The sequence below is a fragment of the Gasterosteus aculeatus genome, chromosome 3, assembly GCF_964276395.1.
Source record: "Gasterosteus aculeatus chromosome 3, fGasAcu3.hap1.1, whole genome shotgun sequence".
Classification (NCBI taxonomy): domain Eukaryota; kingdom Metazoa; phylum Chordata; class Actinopteri; order Perciformes; family Gasterosteidae; genus Gasterosteus; species Gasterosteus aculeatus.
In genome coordinates this window covers 15,630,324-15,650,390 of record NC_135690.1, presented here as the reverse complement: position 1 = coordinate 15,650,390, position 20,067 = coordinate 15,630,324, and the positions used below count along the sequence as shown (strand labels likewise).

The window sequence follows — 20,067 nt, the reverse complement described above, 5'->3', positions numbered from 1 at the left end:
AGGAGTGTCATTTATTTCTCTTCGGCATCAGTGGCAAATTGATGCTTTTATTGATGATGTAATGACCAAATGTCTTCTGTATGAACGACGCCAATCAAAAACAAGATTCCTCTTTAACTTCTTGATCTTATAATGTACCAACGACAAACCGATGTAGATGTTTTTTTTTAAGTGAAAATCCTGCAAAACGATTTATACATATTGTTTTGCAGGATTTTCACTTAAAAAACCCTTCTACATCGGTTTTATTTTTTTAATTTTATCCCCAAATCCCCATGACGACCCGAGCATCTCTGCATGAATGCACACTTAAGCACACTTAAGCAACTTATAGCACCTAAGAGGCTCTAAATCCACTCACATTGAAGAAAGCAACATCTCGCTGAATCGATTTTACGACTTCCTACTAAGTCAACACAAGCTTAAGTACCGAGAGCCTTTTCTCCACAATCAATACCAAAACTGATGTTTCACCTGAATAAGAAAAAGCTATTCGTTCGTCTAAAAAGGCGACGGTTGAGTAATGATGTGAAGCTGCTGTCGTGCCGCCACGTAGAGAGGAAAGTACACCTTCCCTTTTATCAAAAAAGCAGCACCACAGGACATCAACATATTACCTATTTACCTGCACTGAAGTACGGACTCTAGTCCCCAAACATGCATTTCGTATCTGTGTACGACGCTGTGAAAAAAGATTGGTGGGGTGATGAAAAAAAAAATGCGGATGGACCTCAATTTGAGCAGATTTACTGGTGTTATGCTAGCGTTAGCGTTGAATATAGCATCAGATCGATTCACACATGGTGCAGCCCCCGTTCTCTGTCCGGATCGGTTTCAGTGTTCCACCGCCCGGTTTGGACGGCCTCGGCGGTACGGGTTGGCTCCTCCCACTGGGCGTTCAAGTGTGAAATGGTGAGCGGGAGGTGGATCCTCACGCTGGATGAACGCCTGAACAAAAAAACATTGATTTGGTGGAAGCGCTCGGTGCTCCAACAAACAGATGTTTTTGACGCCCACCCAGATGGTAGAAATGATCGTGCACAATTACTCCCCGAGTTTCATAAACGGCGGTAGAAAAAACAACAACAAAGGATTCAGGATTGCTTTACAACACTAGTTGGACAATGAGACTTTATTCACAATTTACACCAATAGAACAAAATATCTTGTGTGTCAAAACGTGGTGGAGTGTGTGAACATCGGGGCAATGTTATTTAAAGTCAAATCTCACATGAAGAAAAGCCTTTTCTTTTCAATGCGGTTGAACATATTTCCACATTTTCATAACGGCTCGGTTTCTATAAAAAGGCGGGAACGTTTCCGTCCCACCAGCTGTTTCCTGCAGCGCGTTTGACTGCGACGTTTCCAACAGCGCGGCAGCAGCTTTGCTGCAGCGTTGCATCAGCGGGGATCCGCTCCGTCCAGAGGTGATAACGCTCGACGTTCTGCACCGCGTCGTGGTCGTGGCGCATCGATGCTACGAAGTGGACGTCTGCTAAGATCGTCTGGCGGCCACGTGAATGAAAGGAGCCATGCACTAGTAGTAATAGTAAGGAAGTAGGAATATTGGTTATTCAAATTAGTTTGTTAACTTAAAGCTAGAATTTGATGGCTTGCATTTAAAACTGTGCAATGTCTTATGGACTATGAGCTGATTTTCACAAGGGCATCTTAAGATGTTTGTTGTGTTTTGCTCAGTTCATTTTTGAGTTCTCTTTAATGCGTAGAAACGTATCTCTAAGCCCCAGGGGATTATGGGTAATTATGGGCATCTCTTTGCAACTCGTGTTTGGAAAACCAAGAAAAACAAAGTGATCTCCGCGCTGATGCTGGTGTCTGAAAGTCACCATAACCGTCCCATAAACAGGCTATTTGACCAGTGAGTCTGCTGCTCACGAGGTGAATGTTAAATCAAAGCGTCGATGGATGAAGGCTGATCCCACGTGATCTTTCTCACTGGGCTTCTTCTCCCCTTGTGTGAGTGCTCTCGACGATGCATGAAGGCTTTGTAATGTCTGCTTTCTGAGCAGCCGTTGGCTTCCATTCGTTTTCATACAATATGAGCAGACTTCTCAAATCGTCTGCATATAATTCGAATTGACTATTTGGTTCAAGCTCATTTATTTTTCGTGTTAATTTGGTGGTAAAACTGATTTGAAAAGTTCACTCCGCGTTATCAATTTTTCTCCCAGTCAATTATGAATGGAAATAAATGGCTGCCTGCAGCGAGGAACACAGGAGGACGATTACAGCGCGAAACGGGAAGAAACAATAACCTTTAATGCACAAAGATGCTTTTGGGGAAAAACCAGCTGACGAGTTTCACCGACTACTTTTAACGCGATGGAGCTTCAGCCGCCGTCCACGTGCAAACCGCCCGTCGATGCTACGCAGGACTGATAGTCAGACGCCAGAGCATCCTCAGAGGCCGCGTGCTCGCCATCGTTCGTGAGGGACTTTCATGAGTCGACCTTTAACCCCACGGGTTAATCTGCTGCAGTGAGGCCGTTTCCTTCTCCTGCGTCGGAGTTGGACGTGCGTGTCCACGGGAGACGCCATAGTGCTTCTACGTGGATTATGACATTTCACGTTGAAAATATGAACGCATGTATTTCACATCAGGGACAAGATAGAGGGAAAATGTCGACTACGAGCAGCTTCTCATCAGAACCGAGTTGAGATAACGTGCCAGAAAGCGTGGCTCTAAAAGTCAGACACTGATACGCACGTGATGATCGCCGTCACACTCGTAACAAACAACAAACAGAAAATAGGATCAATTTAATAAAGGATTTTTTTGTGAAAATGTTTTTTTGTTAATGTTGCTTTGGAAAAGCGGCTGCGGGGATCGTTGCAGTAGAAGGAAGGTCCATCGGTGGACAAGGTCGGTTTACTAAGATGGACGAGAGGAGGAGGCGGGGAAGGAAGAGGCAAGAGGTGAGGAGGCAAGAGGGGATGAAGGGCGGGAGAGGTTTTAGCAACAAGGTGATGGAGGAGGCCAAATGCATAACGAAGGAAGGGAGAAGGAGACGGGAAAAAAGGGAGGGAAAGAGGAGACGGCAACAAGGAAGCGAAGGGAGGCGGCGGGGAGGAGGAACATCGCAAAGGACGGCCCTCTAAATGAGACAGAAGAGGAAGAGGAGGAGGAGGAAGCGAGGCGCTGCTTCCTACTGCGGGAGAGCTTTCAGAATGGCGTTGACCTCCTCTGCCACGGCCGTCAGCGCAAACTCAAACTGGTCCTGCAGGAGGACGAAGAGGAGGACAAGGAGAGAGGAGGTGAAACACACGGAAATTTCTTAGAACATTGCAGTTATTACTTATTTTAAACTGAGCAAAGTGGCTCCACCAAACCTTTATTTTAATATTTAGCAGTCACAAACGTCGCAGCAGGAAGAGGACGACAACAAGGACGTCTCCCCTCGAAATGTGACAAAAAGCCCCCCGAGGCCACGAGAGGAATCAATGTGTGACGGCAGTTAGCTGAGGACTCATCGTTTAATAAAGCACGGATCGATGGCATGTTGTACACACACACACACACACAACCCGGCTGGTCTTCCTAATTATGTTCTGACCAGGCTGTAAGTGAAGGTTCCATTTCCATTAAAACCATTTTTAAAACTAGGAAGGCTGGACCGGATCACAGACAGATTCAGCAGGACGAAATGAGTTTAAATAAGTTGTGTTTTTCATTCACATTCGTGTGTGTGTGTGTGTGTGTGCGCGCGTTAGTGAGTGTGTGTTACCTTGGTCCGAACCATTCCCGGCCTCTGATCCCGGAGGTGCTCCAGAGTCGCTGCAATATCAATCTCCTTGGCGCCTGTCGCACACACATACACACACACACACAGACACACAGAGAAACGCACACACGTTTAACACAAGACCCGTCGTTGGACTGAGTTCAAAGCGCCTGCTTTCATACCCCCCCCACACACACACACACACACTGCAGCAGGTATTCGCAGTGTGAGTGGTAATAAAGAAAAACTTAAATAGTACTTACATCTATTATAATAACTAAAATACTTTATTAGCGATTTAATTAATAATATTAATTATAGTTTTTGTGTATGAACGTTAAAATGTCTTTGAGTCCGTTGTTCTTTCTTCCTCAGACTCCCATGACCGAATAATAATTCTTATTCACAATAATAACAATAGAAAACAATAGAAAGAAAAAAAACATTTAATTTGTTGTCTCTCATCTTCTAAAGGGAAACCGAAAAGCACAAGAATCCTCTGGGCTTCTTTGTCGTTGTGAAACATACTAACGATTCTCTCTCTGGGCTGCATGGGGGGGGGGGCTCATTCAAACAGTCTTCGATTATTTAGTTTTTGGTCTTTTTAGAATACAAAAGACTCTTCTGGCCAGAAAGGATGCAACACACTACTCACTGCTTTCGTAGGAGGGGAGGGTGGTGGGGGTGGATGTGGGGGGGTGGGGGGCGCTTTAACAAGCCAAGGGCCATTGTGCAAGTTCGGCTAAAACTCTAAAGAGACGGTATTATTGCAAAACTTGAAGAAGATGGTTGAAGGCGTGAAAAGAAAGACGGAGGAATGGTGGAAAAACTCAGCCTCCCTCCTCTGTAAGAGCCTCGCTTCAGGGTGGAGGTCGAGGAGGAAGGGGGCGGGGTGCGGGGGGGGGGGGCTATAGAAGAAAAGAATGAGTAAAGTAAAAGAAAGACGGAGCCCTTGAGGAGGCCGCAAACAAAAAAGCAAAGTGAAGCTGAAGGCCGAGCACACAGACTGGACCTGAAAAACCCAGAAAAGAAACAAAGATTGTGAAAAGCTCTCGGCTTCATTCCATTCTTCAGGAGGTGGGGGGGGGGAATAAAACGTGAGAACTACAGCAACATCTCGTGGAAACACCGACAAAGATCTGAGGCTAAATTCACAATCCAGTGAGAGAGAGAAGGAGCGGGGGGCGGGGGGGGGGGCTGCAGACAAAAAGCTCCATCTATCAGGTGGAGCAGAGCTGAGAGGAGATTTGATGAAGCTGAGCTCAGTAGAACTGCGACCCCCCCCACCTGAAAACGGTTCCTGTTGCCTCCAAGATGAATGACACATCATGACGTGAACAACATTCACGTACACACACACACACAAATCTACTCCCACCCCACCCCGCCCCTCTCAGCCCCGCCCCTATCAGACCCGCCCCTCGCAGACCCGCCCCTATCAGACCCGCCCTTCGCAGACCCGCCCCTCTCAGCCCCGGCCTTCCCCGCCCCAACGGCTCCGATGGCCCCGATGACCCGACTGACCCTTTGATATGGAAATAAAGACCCAGGAGCTCGTTCTGCTACAGCACCACCATGGGGCCCTTGCCCCCCTGCCCCCCCACCCTGCCCCCCACCCCCTCCACACCTTAAAATAATCACTTTAATTTAACGTAAGCTCAAGGACAGAAGTACAAATAAACCGCAGCACCCACCTTTGGCCATCTTGTTGAGCACCATGTCGATCAGGACGTAGGTGCCACTTCTTCCGGCTCCGTCACTGCTCGGGGAGGCGGGTGGGGAAGGGGGGGGGGGGCAGGGGGGGACCAGCAGACACAATGGAGGAGAGGGAGAAAGAAGTAGTAATTAGAGGATATTGTGTTTTCTAGAACCCAGCTTCATCTATTTTGCTCATTTGTTTCAGGGTAATAAAGATGTCCGTCATCATCACGCTTTCATTGGAGACCCGAAGCAGAAACACGGATCTTATCGACTCATCACACGTTATCGAGCTTTTCTGGAAAATACCACTTTCCAGATGGAACCTTCTTACCGGGGTCTTAAAGTCGGTCGTTGCTCTCAGGGAACATGAGCACGCTCCGTTCCCTGGACACCCAGAGACCCCCCCACAAAGACTTTAAGCACGTCATCTAAAGCTATTTCAAGGAGGATAAGAGACTTCAAAGGCAAAAATAATTACGGAACAGAAACCAATTCTTTTTATTTTGGTCGGGAATTAGCGTCAGAATAAAAACCTGCTAAACAGCAGCGCCGGGCTTTTATTTCTTATTTGAGATGTAAACGCATGTTCATCTATTCTAACAAAAAACTGTCAGAATGCAGTTACTAAATCTTATTTAGGCCTATTTACGGCGGGGGGGGGGGGGGAGTCAGAAGATCATGAGGACTGTCACACTCTTAAACCCTTTCACAATAAAAGCCCTGGACAACTCACATAACATTCACACACTATCATTTGGCTTTTTCTTTTAAAATAATATTACATAATAGGACAGACAAAGTCTGAAATAAATAGAAATGATCTCACACACACACACACACACACACAGTGCGCCTCGTCCTGCGGAGGCATTTTCGCCTCCTTAATGGACATTTTGTATCCCAGATTCATTTCAAGAGAAGAAAATTGATGTCTGCACCCGACCATCTCTATTTCATGGGCTGCTGTGTAATTCAGCAAAGTGTGTGTGTGTGTGCGTGTGTGTGTGCGCGCATCTGTGTGTGGCAGCTGGCATGCGTCCACACTTCCTGAATATTTCATTTTACTCGGGCCGCGGTTATTTTCTCACAGCTGTACATTCTGCCACACCTGTGGCTGTAGTAGAGCCACACCAGCACAGTGTGTGTGTGTGTGTGTGTGTGTGTGCGCGTTCTGAACAGGTCCTATCACTCTGATCTCAGGTAGTGCGTGTGTGTGTGTCTGTTGTATCGCTGCAACCTTTCCAGCATCATTACAAGACGATCAAAGATACGTGTGTGTGTGTGCGTGTGTGTGTGTATGTGTGTGTGTGTGTTCGCCTAAGGGCTGTGAGAAAACACGTGAAGACGTCTGCTACCTTCTCACTCTTTTTAAAATGAGACTGAGACGCAGACACGGTTTGACACTGATGAGTAATAATGAATTATCCAATATATATATATATATATACACACACACACACATATATGTATATATATATATGTTTGAGTTCCTGTGTATGTGTGTATGATGGTTCTGCTCTGGATGAACACGACAAAGCAAAGAGTTTTATCACGTCATAATAATAATAATATTACATCACTGAGCGGAGCAGCGAGTTGATAAGATTTTTTTTTGTTGCGACATGTTTCTGTGGCACTTTTTATTTTCTATTCCGTACCGATTCAATTATGTCTCAGTGGTCTGGAGTTATTTCCTCAGGTGGTGGTGGATAACACACACACACACACACACACACACACACACACACACACCCTGCCTCCCCTCCTCCGTGGACAGTCTGTCACCATTAAATCTGGACTTTTGGGATAATGTCTCATGTGAAATGTTTGTCTGCCTGAAGCCATTTGGAGAAAAGCAGAGAGAGGAAGTGTAAGTTGTGTGGTTGTGTGGTTGTGTAGTCGGGATCGTACTCGCCTGCAGTGGACTATGATGGGACACGAGCGTCCCCGGTAGCACTTGTTAACTTTTCTGTAAAAAAAAACACAGAACAGAGAAGAAAAAAGTTCAGTGATCATCACACAGACAAACACTTCACAGGTCTTCTTGTTCTTTGGTTTTAGTATTAAAAGCGATCATTCATCCTTCTGTCTTCCTGTTGGTACACAATCGGTCCCTGTGGCTCACAGCGGTTTATTAAAACGCTTCAGGTTTTAAAGCTCCGTATGAACTTCTTCTGATGGAAGCAACCTGCTTCCAAAACGCTGAAATGACCTTTTGACCCTGAAAACCAACGACACAAAGCCTTCCTCTAAAGAATGAAACCATCCCGTCGCCGCATGTTATTATTTCACAGCAGACGAGACGGCGTCACGTCTTCCTGCGGGTTGCGCGCGAGGACGCCTGGAGTCACGTGTCCTCTTTTCAGAGCACGGCGGCGCGAACGCGACGCATCGTCCATCAAAACGCATCAAACCCAGCGGATGTGCAAATGGGTACATTCATTCATTTATTAACAATGACGTAAAATATGTTTGGATATTTTTTCCCCGTGCCCTCGTTTAGTAACGAGGTTACAGTAAAGTAAATGAGGACGATCCACAAAAAAAAAAAAAAAAAAAATCAATCAACGAATTTCTAGAACAAGAACCGTTGGTGCTAAATTAAAAGCATGTGCATGTAAAGCTCCACCCATGCTCAAAAGTCAGAGCTCGCTGCAGACAATTAAAAAGGGGCGTTACCATGGAAACAGCCGACGGAAAAATCCCCAACCGGAGACTCAAAGCAAACGCCCCCATGCCCCCCCCTCTCCCCCCCCAAAAGAGAGACAGACAGACATAAGGAGAGAAAAGAGAGACACCGATAGATGGAGACGAAGAAGAGTCACATCAATCATATTCTTATCTCATGGTGTGTGTGTGTGTGTGTGTGTGTGTGTGTGTGTGTGTGTGCGTCCTGTCTAAAAAAGGTCTCCTCCTAAACACAAACTAAGGTGCTGCAATGAGAAGCTGGAGTTTGGTGGAAAACCTCCCGCAGGAGGAGGACGGGTTGGACTGAGATCTGCAGAGAGAGAGAGTTCCCAGGAGTCAGGGGTCATCAAGAAGGACAGATAGAAGGACATAAGAGACAGACAGCGGGGTTGGGGACGGGGACGGGGGGACAAAAGCCAGAGACGAAGGGGAGGCGTGGCGAGAGAGGAAGGGGTCAGTCAAGCAAACCATGAGCACGAGGGGGTCATCTCAGGTCACCGGGCACAGCGAGGAGCGAGAGGAAGGAGAGCAGAAGAAAGGGTGGGGTGAGGGGGGGTATAAGGGTGGAACGGAGGGACGTGGGGGGGGGCTTGGTTGCAGAGTCGCAGTCTCCAATGATCACTTTTGTGACTATGCAACTGGGCTCATATTACTAGCTGCAACATCACAAAAATGACACTGGCAACCGCTCGTTAGCCGGTAAAAGACGGAGGGGCGAGAAGAGGGGGGGAGGGTGGGGGGGCAATGCCGCGGCTCAGTCAGTTGTAAGTGAGGTTAAAGAGGCAGCGGTCGGCTGGCGTCTTCCTACCGCCGATGTGGGCGAAAAAGGAAGGAGGGGGCGCGGGGGGGGTGATCGAACCATGTCCGAGGTAATAAAAGTGAAAAATATCTCCCTATCGTCCTTCTTCATTGTTTTCTGACCCCAATGCCCTGTGAGTGTCGGCAAGATCTCCTAACCAATGGCGTGTGACCGCCAGCCCTCCCGCCCCCCCGACACCCACCCTCAGTTTTGTTGTATAACAGCCGGAACCACATGCTCTCACTCTCGATTTCTCACCTAATGGAGCACGGAGACACATTTAGAAAAAGACGAGGTGGGGTCCATCGCTGAAGAACATCACTCAAAGGGGTGGGGGGGGGCATAATGACACATAATAGTCAGTAAATCAGTTTGCAAGAGGTCAAAGGGAAGGATCGGAGGAGGATTGAGGGAGAGGGGGGGGGGGGGGGGTCACGAGACACAGCTCCTGGAGAAGTGAGAGCTTTGAAGTTCACGCGGCGACTCAGAGGTCACCTTGAGACCTTCGCTGTGGGGGGGCGCAGAGTCTTTTTGTATTTTCCTGCTGGAGGACTCCATTCAGAATAAGGGCGGGGCTTAGTTTTACCAATGCAGACACCATGTGAGCCAAGAGGCTCTTTTGAGAAAAGGGACTTTTTCTTTTCTCGCTCTGGAAAATAATCCTGTTATCAAAGTGTATTTTCTTTCTTTTCCTGAGGCCTCTTTCAGGAAGCGTTTCCTCAAACCTCAGCGAGTTTACTACCAACGTTAAACGCAGCCTTTAGTGCTTAATGTACTTCCAATGACAGAGCTCAGTGCGTAAAATCCTAGAAAAAACAACCTCTCAGCCAGTAAAGAGAAATATGCCTCCTCCTCTCCTGAGTACTGGGGGCTTTGTGCGGGGCACAGTTGGGGGGGGACCGGAGGGGGGGTCCGTTCCCTACCTGCGGAAGTCGAGCAGCGTGCGGCTGGTCTCGGGGGCGCTCTGGTTGAGCCACGTCAGGAAGTGGAACTGAGTGACGGTCCGCGTCTCGTTGGTCTGCATGTTCTTCAGGTAGAAGCTCCGGACCAGAAAGTCGTCGCACCAGATGTGTTCGGACACCAGGTTCACCTGCAAGGACGCGGCCGTGAGCTCAGCTGGTAGGAGACGCACATGGGGTCACAGTGTGGGGGGGGGGGGGGGGGGGAGGGTCGCTGGGAACACCCCCACTTTTGAGATACATGGACAGGAGGCTCTGTGGACCCTCATTACCTGGAGGTGTGTTTGATATGTCGGCTCATTCTTTGACCCCTACCTCGTAGATGTGGTACAGGTTGGAGCCCTCGTCGGGCCAGTAGTGGTAGCACTGCTTCACACCGCTCTCCACCAGGGGGGTCAGCATGACGATGACCACGCAGCCGTTCTCCCACACCATCTGCACACAGAACGCCGGCCACGTCAGCCCGCTGGACCGATTCCCCCCCTCTGCAAAACGAAGCCGCTGACGCCATCAAAAAATCTACGGTAGTATAGTGTAGTACCATTTAGAATAGTGTTTCAATCTCTCCTCTTTTTCTGCTTCTACCTCTGCTGCCAAAAGCTTTTTCTACCAATCTAGGAAAAAACTTTCTCTAACCCATCTCATATTACTTGTACTTCCCTCTTTCACCCCCGTCTCCTAACCAAGTTTTTACCTTAGTAACCTCTGCCCATGCGACCACCTGCCCTCTTGCCCCCATTCCATCCTGTATCCTACAATCTATCGCTCCTTACCTTCTTCCTTTCCGTAACAACCTCCTTGACCCCCACCAGTCAGGCTTCAAGGCAGGCCATTCCACCGAGACTGCTCTCCTCGCGCTCTCAGAGCAACTCCACACTGCGAGAGCCGGCGCCTTTGTCCTCATCCTTCTGGACCTTTCTGCTGCATTTGACACAGTAAACCACCAGATCCTTATCTCCTTCCTTCATGAACTTTGTGTCTCAGACTCGGCTCTCTCACTTCTCTCATCTTACCTTGATGGCCGCACCTACCGAGTAACCTGGAGAGGATCTGTGTCAGAGCCATGTCCTCTTTCTACTAGAGTTCCTCAGGGTTCCGTCCTGGGTCCCCTCCTCTTCTCGCTCAACACAAACTCTCTCGGCGCTGTCATTCGCTCGTATTGGCTTCTCCTACCACAGCTATGCCGATGACACCCAACGAATTCTCTCCTTCCCTCACTCAAACACTCAGGTGGCGGTGGTGATCTGTGCCTGTCTGACTGACATCTCTCAGTGGATGTCTGCTCACCATCTGAAAATCAACCTAGACAAGACTGAACGACTTCTCTTTCCGGTAAAAGGTTCTCCTACACAGGAGTGTGAACCCGACTGTTCACTTTGGCAGCTCCGTATCAACGCCCACTGCTATGAACCTCGGTGTGACACTCAACAGTCAACTCTCCCTGACTCCCAACATCACTGCGGCAACACGATTCTGTAGATACAGGCTCTAAAACATCAGGAGAATACGTCCCCTTCTCACTCAGAAGGCTGCCCAGGTACTGATTCAGGGTCTCCTGCCTGGACTACTGCAACTCCCTCCTGGCAGGTCTCCCTGCTACCGCCATCCGACCTCTGCAGCTCATCCAGAACGCAGCGGCCCCGCTCTGCATCTGCAAAACTGCTCGACTAGATCACGACTCTTTTGCTGTCCTAAATGGTGGAACAAGCTTGTTTCCTTATGGTTGAAATGCAGTTATTGTAAGTTGCTTTGGATAAAAGTGTCAGTTAATGACATGCAATGTAATGTGTAGTACTATTAGTGTAGTATCTTGAGGGCCATTTGGCTCAATCAGCTGCCGTTACCGGAGGCCATAAAACAACGGCGCTCTGACATTGGCACGATGACCATCAAGATGGCCACGTCCTCGCCGCTCGCACTGCGCTCAAGGCCACTCGGCCTCCCTGATTGGTCGCAGGGATCCAATGATGTGACGCACTTTGTTCTTCCAATATTGAGAAACGGTCTGAAGAAAGAAGTCTGGTTTGTTAAAATACAAATTTTATTGAAACTGTTATTTATTCAGGAAATGAAAACATGGCTTTTTTTATAAGACGCGCGGCGTAAAATTACACTGTTACATAAATTAACTCGTTGTCCCTTTAGGCCTTTTTTCTTTGCGAAATACTAATAAACTTAGAGCGAAACGAACACACTGCAACAGTTGAATGTTAGTTTCAAATATCAAACTCACAAATGAAGCTTCAAAGCTTTAAACTATGGGGAAGTTATTAAACCAGGTGGACGTGGAGGTGTTACTATTGTACACACACATCTAACAGCATTCAACCTTTTCTTGTTAAAGACGCTGTTAACTAACCTGTATAGATAAAAGATGCCTGATTTACTTCTGCTGAGTGCTGAATCTACAGATTTCTCTCCCAGACGGTGACCAGAGCTACTGGGAATGCAAAAGAGAACGAACACACACACACACACACACACACACACACACACCCTACTCACTGCGCATACAAATAGGCCCTGACCGGCCAGAATAAGTCATCGATCCGCCGGTCTCATTTCAACATCTGGGTCAGTGTTGTCCCATGCATTAACACAATGTGTCCCACTGTGGACCGGTGTGTGTGTGTGTGTCTGTGTGTGTGCAGTGGAGGCGTTGAAGGTCACTGAGCGCGATGGTAAAGGGGAGATTAATAACGGCATCTACACAACAAGCTGGTCTCCCCGCGCGGCTCGCGGCGCTAATAAATCGGTTAGCTCTTGTTTAAGGGAGGAGACGCCATTGATTTTTTGTCCATGCGTGTGTGTGTGTGTGTGTGTGTCTTTACCTGCCAGAAATCCGCCACAGTGGAGGGCAGCGGGCCTTGAGTGGCGATGTAGGCCGGGTTCCTGGGATCGTGGTCCATCTGAGGGCAGAGGAGATGATGTGACGACTATTAAACCATTTTAATCTGCTGCCAAACTATTGCAGGGGGATTTAAATAAGATCAGGAGGCGAGTTCATGCTGTGAGTTCAAGAACGTGAGTATTAAATGATGCACGGGTCAGTTTAACTTTTTCTCAAGTTCATCCCTCCAAAGGAGGACGTGCTACGAGATGCATTTTACATTTTTTGTGACCATATGAATCAGATTTAAAGTTATTGGACCTTTGAGAGAGGGGAAAGCAGCGCAAAGTCGTTATAATGACATTTTAATAAAACATTGAGTTTCTGTTTAATCAGAAGAAGTCTTCTTTTCTGTGTGGGGAAGACGTGAGCTATAAATCCTTTCAAAACAGGCTGCACGGTTCTATGAGAACTGAGATAAAATGAGAAGTGAGAGGGCAGCAAACCGATAAAGCCGTATAAATAAACGTGTTCCAGCGAGACGCTCTCGCCTCCACGCTGAAGGGAAGCGTGGAGACGATCCAGTGCTCTGCAGCCAGTTTTGAGCCTCAGTGCGTCCTGATGACAAACACGAAGACACCGTTACAACCCCAAGTCGCTTTGCAAAAAAGGCCTCTTCTGTCTCGCTCCCTCTGTGGAAACATCTTCATCCTTCTGGGTGGGAGTCTTTCTCATCCGACTTGGTGGATGTTACAGAGGGCGTAGGCGTCAAGAGCGGCGCGACGGGAGACGGACGTGAGGTGAATTTGCGAGGGAAGTGAGTGACACTCCTGCCTATTACCATGCAAATTGTACGCTAAATGTAATGATTGGGAGGACCAATTTAGCTGGAAGCAATCACAGTGGGAAGACGGATAATTTCTGGGGCTTTTCCTGCTCACAAAATTGTCTTTAATGGTCCTCTGTTCCCATTTCTGAATGCCAAACAATGAATGCACTTCCAATTAATTTAAAATGCGGCGACTTAGCGCCAAAAGAAGGTCACGTGGCACCGAGGAGCACTCAGTAAAACCTCCAGACGGAAAATCACGTAGTGGCAAAGAAACATCCAGAGGCGAGATGTGAGCTTTGGAGACATCTGAAGATGTTCGGAGGGTCACACCCACACGGTGCACAGCCCAGAGAAGGTCCCACTTGGTCTCAAATCGATAATGTCCAAGGAGGACGCTGTTTGTAACGCGCCTACTTCAGTAAAGGCACCTCATTGGTCCAAAGTCACCCCGACCAAAACGATCCTCTTCAGCTAAACTTCACCGAGTAGTTTGGATGCATAAACCAAAGTGAGAAGTTTTACCTTGAAAAGAATTGCATGTCTGCATGTACAGTATATGTATGCATGTATGTCTGCAAGTATGTACCATGAATTTATGCATGCATGCATGCATGTATGAGTTTAGGATTTCTTTTAGTAATAAAGATATGTGTTCTAATCCAGTCTACATACCTGTGTGTATATATAAATAAATAATAAAATGTCCGCTGTGGTTCACGGTGGTGTTAAAAGAGAAGGAGCAGGAAGGACAGAGAAGGAGAAACAAACTGAGATGAATCGAGACGAAGAAGAAAAGAAGAAGAAACCTAGAAATGGACGAGGAGGAGAGAAAGAGGACAATGGAGGACGGGCAGACACGTCTCTGCGTCTTCTCTTCAATCTCTGTGGAGAAACGCTTCCTGACATCTCAAGGTGTCTCCAGAATGAAACCTGACATTAACGACATCAGACGTCTCGCTTCCTCTCGGACACGCCCCCCTCGTCAATTAGGCACAAAGATGGCGGCTGTGACAAAAGCAATTATCCGCCATCCTCTTCTCATGTGTGTGTGTCCTTTTCTTTAGAGGAACCAAAGAGTCCGACACCCCAGTGACACACTCGCTGCTAGCTGCACAACCAGAGAGTTGTGTTAAAGCGGTTGTGTTGCTTTAACACAACTGCTTTGTTTCATATTTTAGAGTTAATGTAAAATAATGGAAGAATAAACTGGGAGAGTTTTCATTTCGTTTTTTGTTTTATGGAAACATTATTCTGTAGAAAACAAGGTTGCATGACAAAAGTAATTTATTTAAACCCTGATAATTTAGATGAAAGACCAATGGTGAAATAAATAAACAAAAAGGACGTTTTGACAGTTATTTGCAGTTGAATCCGCAAAGTTGATTTAAAACTAAATAAAGTTGAATTGAGGATCCGGCTTCAGAATCCGGCGCTTTTAGTTTGAAGAGACAGAACACTGTTTCATACTTCCTTTCTTTCTTCTGTAGGGACTCGTTTAAATGATTAATCAAAAGAAGTCAATTTAACTGTCAATAAGAGCTGCGAGGCTGATTGAAAGTCAGTGCAGTCGGCACGAGTCGTGCATCACAATGAGTGTGCGTGTGAGTGATTGAGTGTATGCATGATTGAGTGCTACCTGAGTGATTGATTACGTCTCAGTGTGTGTGTGTGTGTGTGAAAGGAAACTATTGACTGTTCTGGACTAATTGTGTGTGTGTGTGTGTGTGTGTGCCAGACGGGAAAGCAGGTGATTGATTGTGTTTGTGAGTAACTTTGTGAAACTGACTGACTGATCGTGAAAAAAGGTTCAGAACCTACGAAAAGATGACGTCGCTTCCCAACGGGGGATTCATCTTAGTTCATTTTGGCTCGGCCAATCAAACGCAGACGCAGCAGCGAAGCTCCTTCTCGGGACCTCTGGAGATGCCCTCAGCTTTGAAGTTCAGTCCGGGAGGCGGACGGCTGAACTACCACAACCTCTCGCGGCGCTGGTTATCGGTTGCCTAGTAACAGCATTTAAGCAACCGAATACCAACGAGATGAGCTCTTCACCCTCGGCTCGTGTCACAGAGGACTTTAAATTACGCACTTTAGCTGATTCATGGAGGCCGTGCGTTCGCTCGCACAGGCGGCGTCCGGCTGGTTAAACGACGTCCCTCCGTCCAGTCTTTCAGGGTTCTTTACTGCGCTGCTCTTAAAGGTCTCAGTCAAATTATTTTACTTTTTCAACGTCTTTGAACGAAACACAAAACACACGCCGATAACTTGTTTGGGTTTTCTGCTCGTCTTCTGGTGGGCGGCGCCTTAAATAACCTCAGTGGACATTTTCATACATTTGATGTGTGTGTGTGTGTGTGTGTGTGCGGGAGGATACCAGAGGATCATGTGTGTGCTTCCTCCCCGTGTGTGTGTGGGTGTTCTGGGTCATTCGTATGGGATTGTGGGGGTGTTTTTTGTGTTGTGTTGCAGCTGTGTGTTGTTGGTTTTTTTTTGCATTGGTGTCATTTGACGAGTCGGCTTCTCTGTGTTTCTGTACACAAAAACACACACAGACGCACACATTCACACACTCAGCCACATCTTGGTGTGATGCCCAGATTTGAAATGCATAGCGTTTCACTGTATCCTCCCTGGGGGGCATAAACCTGCTGTTCCACACTGGTTCCCCCGCTGCCCCCACAGGCTGTTTTTTGCCGCTCACAGTGAGCGAGCGAAGGCCTCGGCGAGTCGAGCGCCACGTGGCGGTAAACGCGGCGCTGGTGTCGAAGTAGCATAACCCAAGGTCACAAACTATCCCCCCCCCACAATCCCCCACGGATCCATGTTCCTTTTTAACAAAGAAAACGAGGGGCGCACGTTCCCAGCGCTCCGCCCGCGGTGTTTGCTGTGGAACCGTCATTAATATTCATGGTGCAGAACGCCGGCGCAAAGCGAGCGCTGCTTCAAAATGTATATCTCACAAACGGTAGGCCGCCTCCTCGTCCCCGCGGGGGGGGGGCGGGGGCGGCGGTGGCGGATTTAGAATGCAGAGGAGGTACTTACGATCGGGCTGGCGTTGATGTAATCAGAGCCGCCCTGGCTGTTCTCCACCTTCAAGCTGATTCGGGAGTGATCGTCTGGAACACAAACAGGAAAGAATTCAGGGAACGCCGGCGCTCAGCCGCCGTGTTACACGCGGCGTGACGAGGTGTTCTTATCTGCTGAATACGCTCTGATCCGTGGCCCTTTTCCACAAGACGGCGAGCTGCCACCAGTCGCCTGTTCTGCTAATCTTGGGGTGTTTTGTCTGGCAGGCAAACGTGATGAATCTTTAGCAACACGCGCTCTTTGGCCGAGCCTTAACTTTATAGCAGCAGTAGATAACTCAGATACAGTAAAGATTAAACTAATTATAGAAAAGGCACTGCAAGAAAAGAAGTGTTCCGTTTGGATTATCAAATGGATGATTGATTTCGGACGCTTGTTTCTGGCTGCTGCTGTTAGCGCTTGGGAAGCGCGGCTCGATGCTAGCAGCAACACACTAGCGTTAGCAACAAGGAGGAAGAATCCACCCTTAGAATCACAATTTGTGTGAAAACACAATATACTCTTGACAATATCAGGGGGAGAAAAGTATTTTTCAATATTTAAAGATATTTAGCTAATAGAGAAAACGTTTTGGAGTCTAATTGCACACAGTTGGTGGTCCGCGTTTGTACTTTGGAGCAGAACTCTCAAGTCTTCGTTGGTGGCGAAAGAGTTTTAAATCATGTTCGGGCAAAGCCAGTGGTGCTTCAAATAGGAAGCCCAATTTATTCCTGACAAACTGCTTTCCATGCTGACAACCTGGATTTCATTAAGCCGAGGCGGCGCACAAAACGGAATAGCACTTTTTTTAGATGGGCCATTTCCACAAAAGCTTAGAAATTTGAATCATTGATGAGGTCGGTACGGAGAGAGCTTTAATAGAAAACTCATTTACAAGCCTTCTGCCCGCCGCATCTGCTCCAGGTTTCCGATAATAGAGGCCGCGGTTCAGAAAATACCGCGAGTGTTGTCGAGGAGAAATGCTGCCGTGTTTGCACGGCCAACATTGAAAGACGGTGTTTTGGTTCCACTCAGAAACCAGCGGTTGTCTGCCTCCCGTGAGCAGAGGGGGAGATATTACTGTCTCTCCTTTCCTTCACATGTTGGTCTCTCGAGATAGACGTCTATGAGAAAATGACTCTACTTCTCTCTTGATTTATTCCCTCAATAAACATTGTAAACATCTTCTTCAATACAGCATGATGTTCATTTAGTAAATGATGGTCCATGTAGAGTCAAACAGGCCATAAAGCAGCGGATGCTTTAGGGCGGGGCTGCTGTGATTGACAGGTCTACCATATTGGTTTAAATGAGGGAATTAAAAGCGCATTGATCTACAGGCCTGTTCATCAGACACCATTCATTTATTTTTTTCAATATTCTTAAACGTTAATACTTTTGAAACGCTGGTCTTGTGGCGCAACAATTTCTTTAAGGTCAAGTTGTCTTTCTTTGAATCCAAACACGACCCGATGACACTTGAAGGTCAGTACTGATGTATTTGTGCTTAATTTTCACAATGAAAAAAACAAAACAAAGCATGTTGCTTCAAGTCAAAATCAGCAATGAAAGTCGCCCCCCAAAAATAACATCCAGACCTCGTGTAAGCAGCGACGGTCGCAGTGGATATGGAGGCAGTACTTCACTTACTCGATCACTTTGTGATTACTACCATCTAAATGCTAATGTGGACTCGCCCACTAATCAAACCCGCAAACAGAGGGAGGTCATTGCTCACACGCCACCACGGCAGCCGAGCGGTTCTTCTTGGCGTTTCCATCCCTCAGGCCGACGGTGCAGGCGTTGGGCTCGGCCTGGTAGGCCCCCAGCGCCTCCCACTCTTTCTGCAGGCGGTCCTTGTTCTTCATGTGATCCTCCATGTAGGACTGAGGGAGAGGAGAGCCGAGAAGAGACAGAAGAAGAAGAGGGGAGACCAAAAGGAGATTTGACAAAGATCTGTGTACTGAACGTTCATTATTATGGTTCCTGTCATTCATCTTTCTATTGCTGTCGTTCCTGAGGCAACACATGGACACGTGGGTCTACACCTCAAGGAAGAAGGTTCCAGTTGGTCAGCGGTCAGCTGATGGCGGCCGGAGGAACATTGTTTTTTAGACCGGCGAGAACAAAGGTGTGGATCCTGCGTGATGGACGAGGGAAGCGAACGTGCTTCTTTAAATGGCTCCGGCGATGATTTATGACGGCGGTTACAAATGGGGCTGATCCTAATCACAATTAGCTAAAAAAGAAACGGCCTCGTGGATTTGCTCTAAAACGAGCGGCGTTGGTGAAAAATGGAACAGTGGAAGTTCGGCTGGTGGAAATATTGGAGAAGTGTCCTGATGAAACGCAGAGATGTTGTGAACTAATCAAACGGATACTGATATAATAATAAATATTTGTTTCTTCCTCGCTCAAATCGTTTTTTGTTTGTATCCTGTAAAGCTCTTTGTACCCTTTGATTTAAACGCTGGGATATACATATTTAACATTATTAACATTAATAATATCATTCTTAAATAAAGTTGTACTATTAGAGAAGAGTGTTTGTTAAACTCTAATTAACTTGAATAAATTACCTTTGATATGATGAATATTGAAACATTATTACAAAAAGAACACACACACACACACACACACACACACACACACACAAAACAGCCTTTCATATTTTTAGTTTCAGCTCCATTACATTTTTCTCCAGAGCAGAAATGATGTAACCGGACACGGCGAGCTGCAACCTCCCAGCTACACGCACACACACACACACACACACACACACACGTGCGCACACACACACACATACACGCACACACACACGCGCGCACACACACACACACACACACACAAAAGGTTTTTCTAAGGGTTACATACAAAAAACAGAGTCCGCCCACACACGCTCACACACACTGAAAAGACACACAAAAGGCTCACACGTACCAACACACTTTTCATACAATACACAAAAAACGAACACAGAGAAACATGACAAGCACACACTGAAATACAGACACACACATTAAGCTTTATAACCTTCAAACACTCGTATCCAAAGATACACATCTACACACACACACACACACACACACACACACACACACACACACACACACACTATGTGCCCCCCTCCCTCTCTAATGCCATAGTAATGGGGTTTTGTGACTGTGTAAAGGGATTACTGCAATCCAATCAGGAGGTGCTGAGATCACCATGTGTCCACCAAACACTGAATAATCCCCTTACTGTGTGTGTGTGTGTGTGTGTGTGTGTGTGTGTGTGTGTGTGTGTGTGTGTGTGTGTGTGTGTGAGTGTGTGTGGGGTTACATCTGCCAAAGGTCCTCGACCAAACAAACCTTCGCACTCAGCCATTGTGGCTCCGACGTTCTCTGAGCACCTGTAGGAAGCCGGTGGCCGCATTGGGGGGGGGGGGGGGTGGTGACGTGATGCAT

General features: G+C 47.3%; 1 protein-coding gene across 1 annotated transcript in view; it reads right to left on the bottom strand.

Moving 5' to 3' along the window:
• Positions 1-1,100: 1,100 nt before the first annotated feature.
• Positions 1,101-20,067, bottom strand: part of LOC120816468 (receptor-type tyrosine-protein phosphatase N2) — a 74,062-nt gene continuing 55,095 nt past the window's right edge. The window contains exons 15-23 of the mRNA XM_040172083.2: positions 18,357-18,504; positions 16,595-16,668; positions 12,722-12,799; positions 10,206-10,325; positions 9,855-10,021; positions 7,360-7,413; positions 5,438-5,502; positions 3,747-3,820; positions 1,101-3,239 (exon numbers count right to left, since the gene is read on the bottom strand). Coding sequence (XP_040028017.2) covers positions 3,168-3,239; positions 3,747-3,820; positions 5,438-5,502; positions 7,360-7,413; positions 9,855-10,021; positions 10,206-10,325; positions 12,722-12,799; positions 16,595-16,668; positions 18,357-18,504 — 852 coding nt within the window. The 3' untranslated portion in view covers positions 1,101-3,167. The remainder of the gene's footprint in view (positions 3,240-3,746; positions 3,821-5,437; positions 5,503-7,359; positions 7,414-9,854; positions 10,022-10,205; positions 10,326-12,721; positions 12,800-16,594; positions 16,669-18,356; positions 18,505-20,067) is intronic.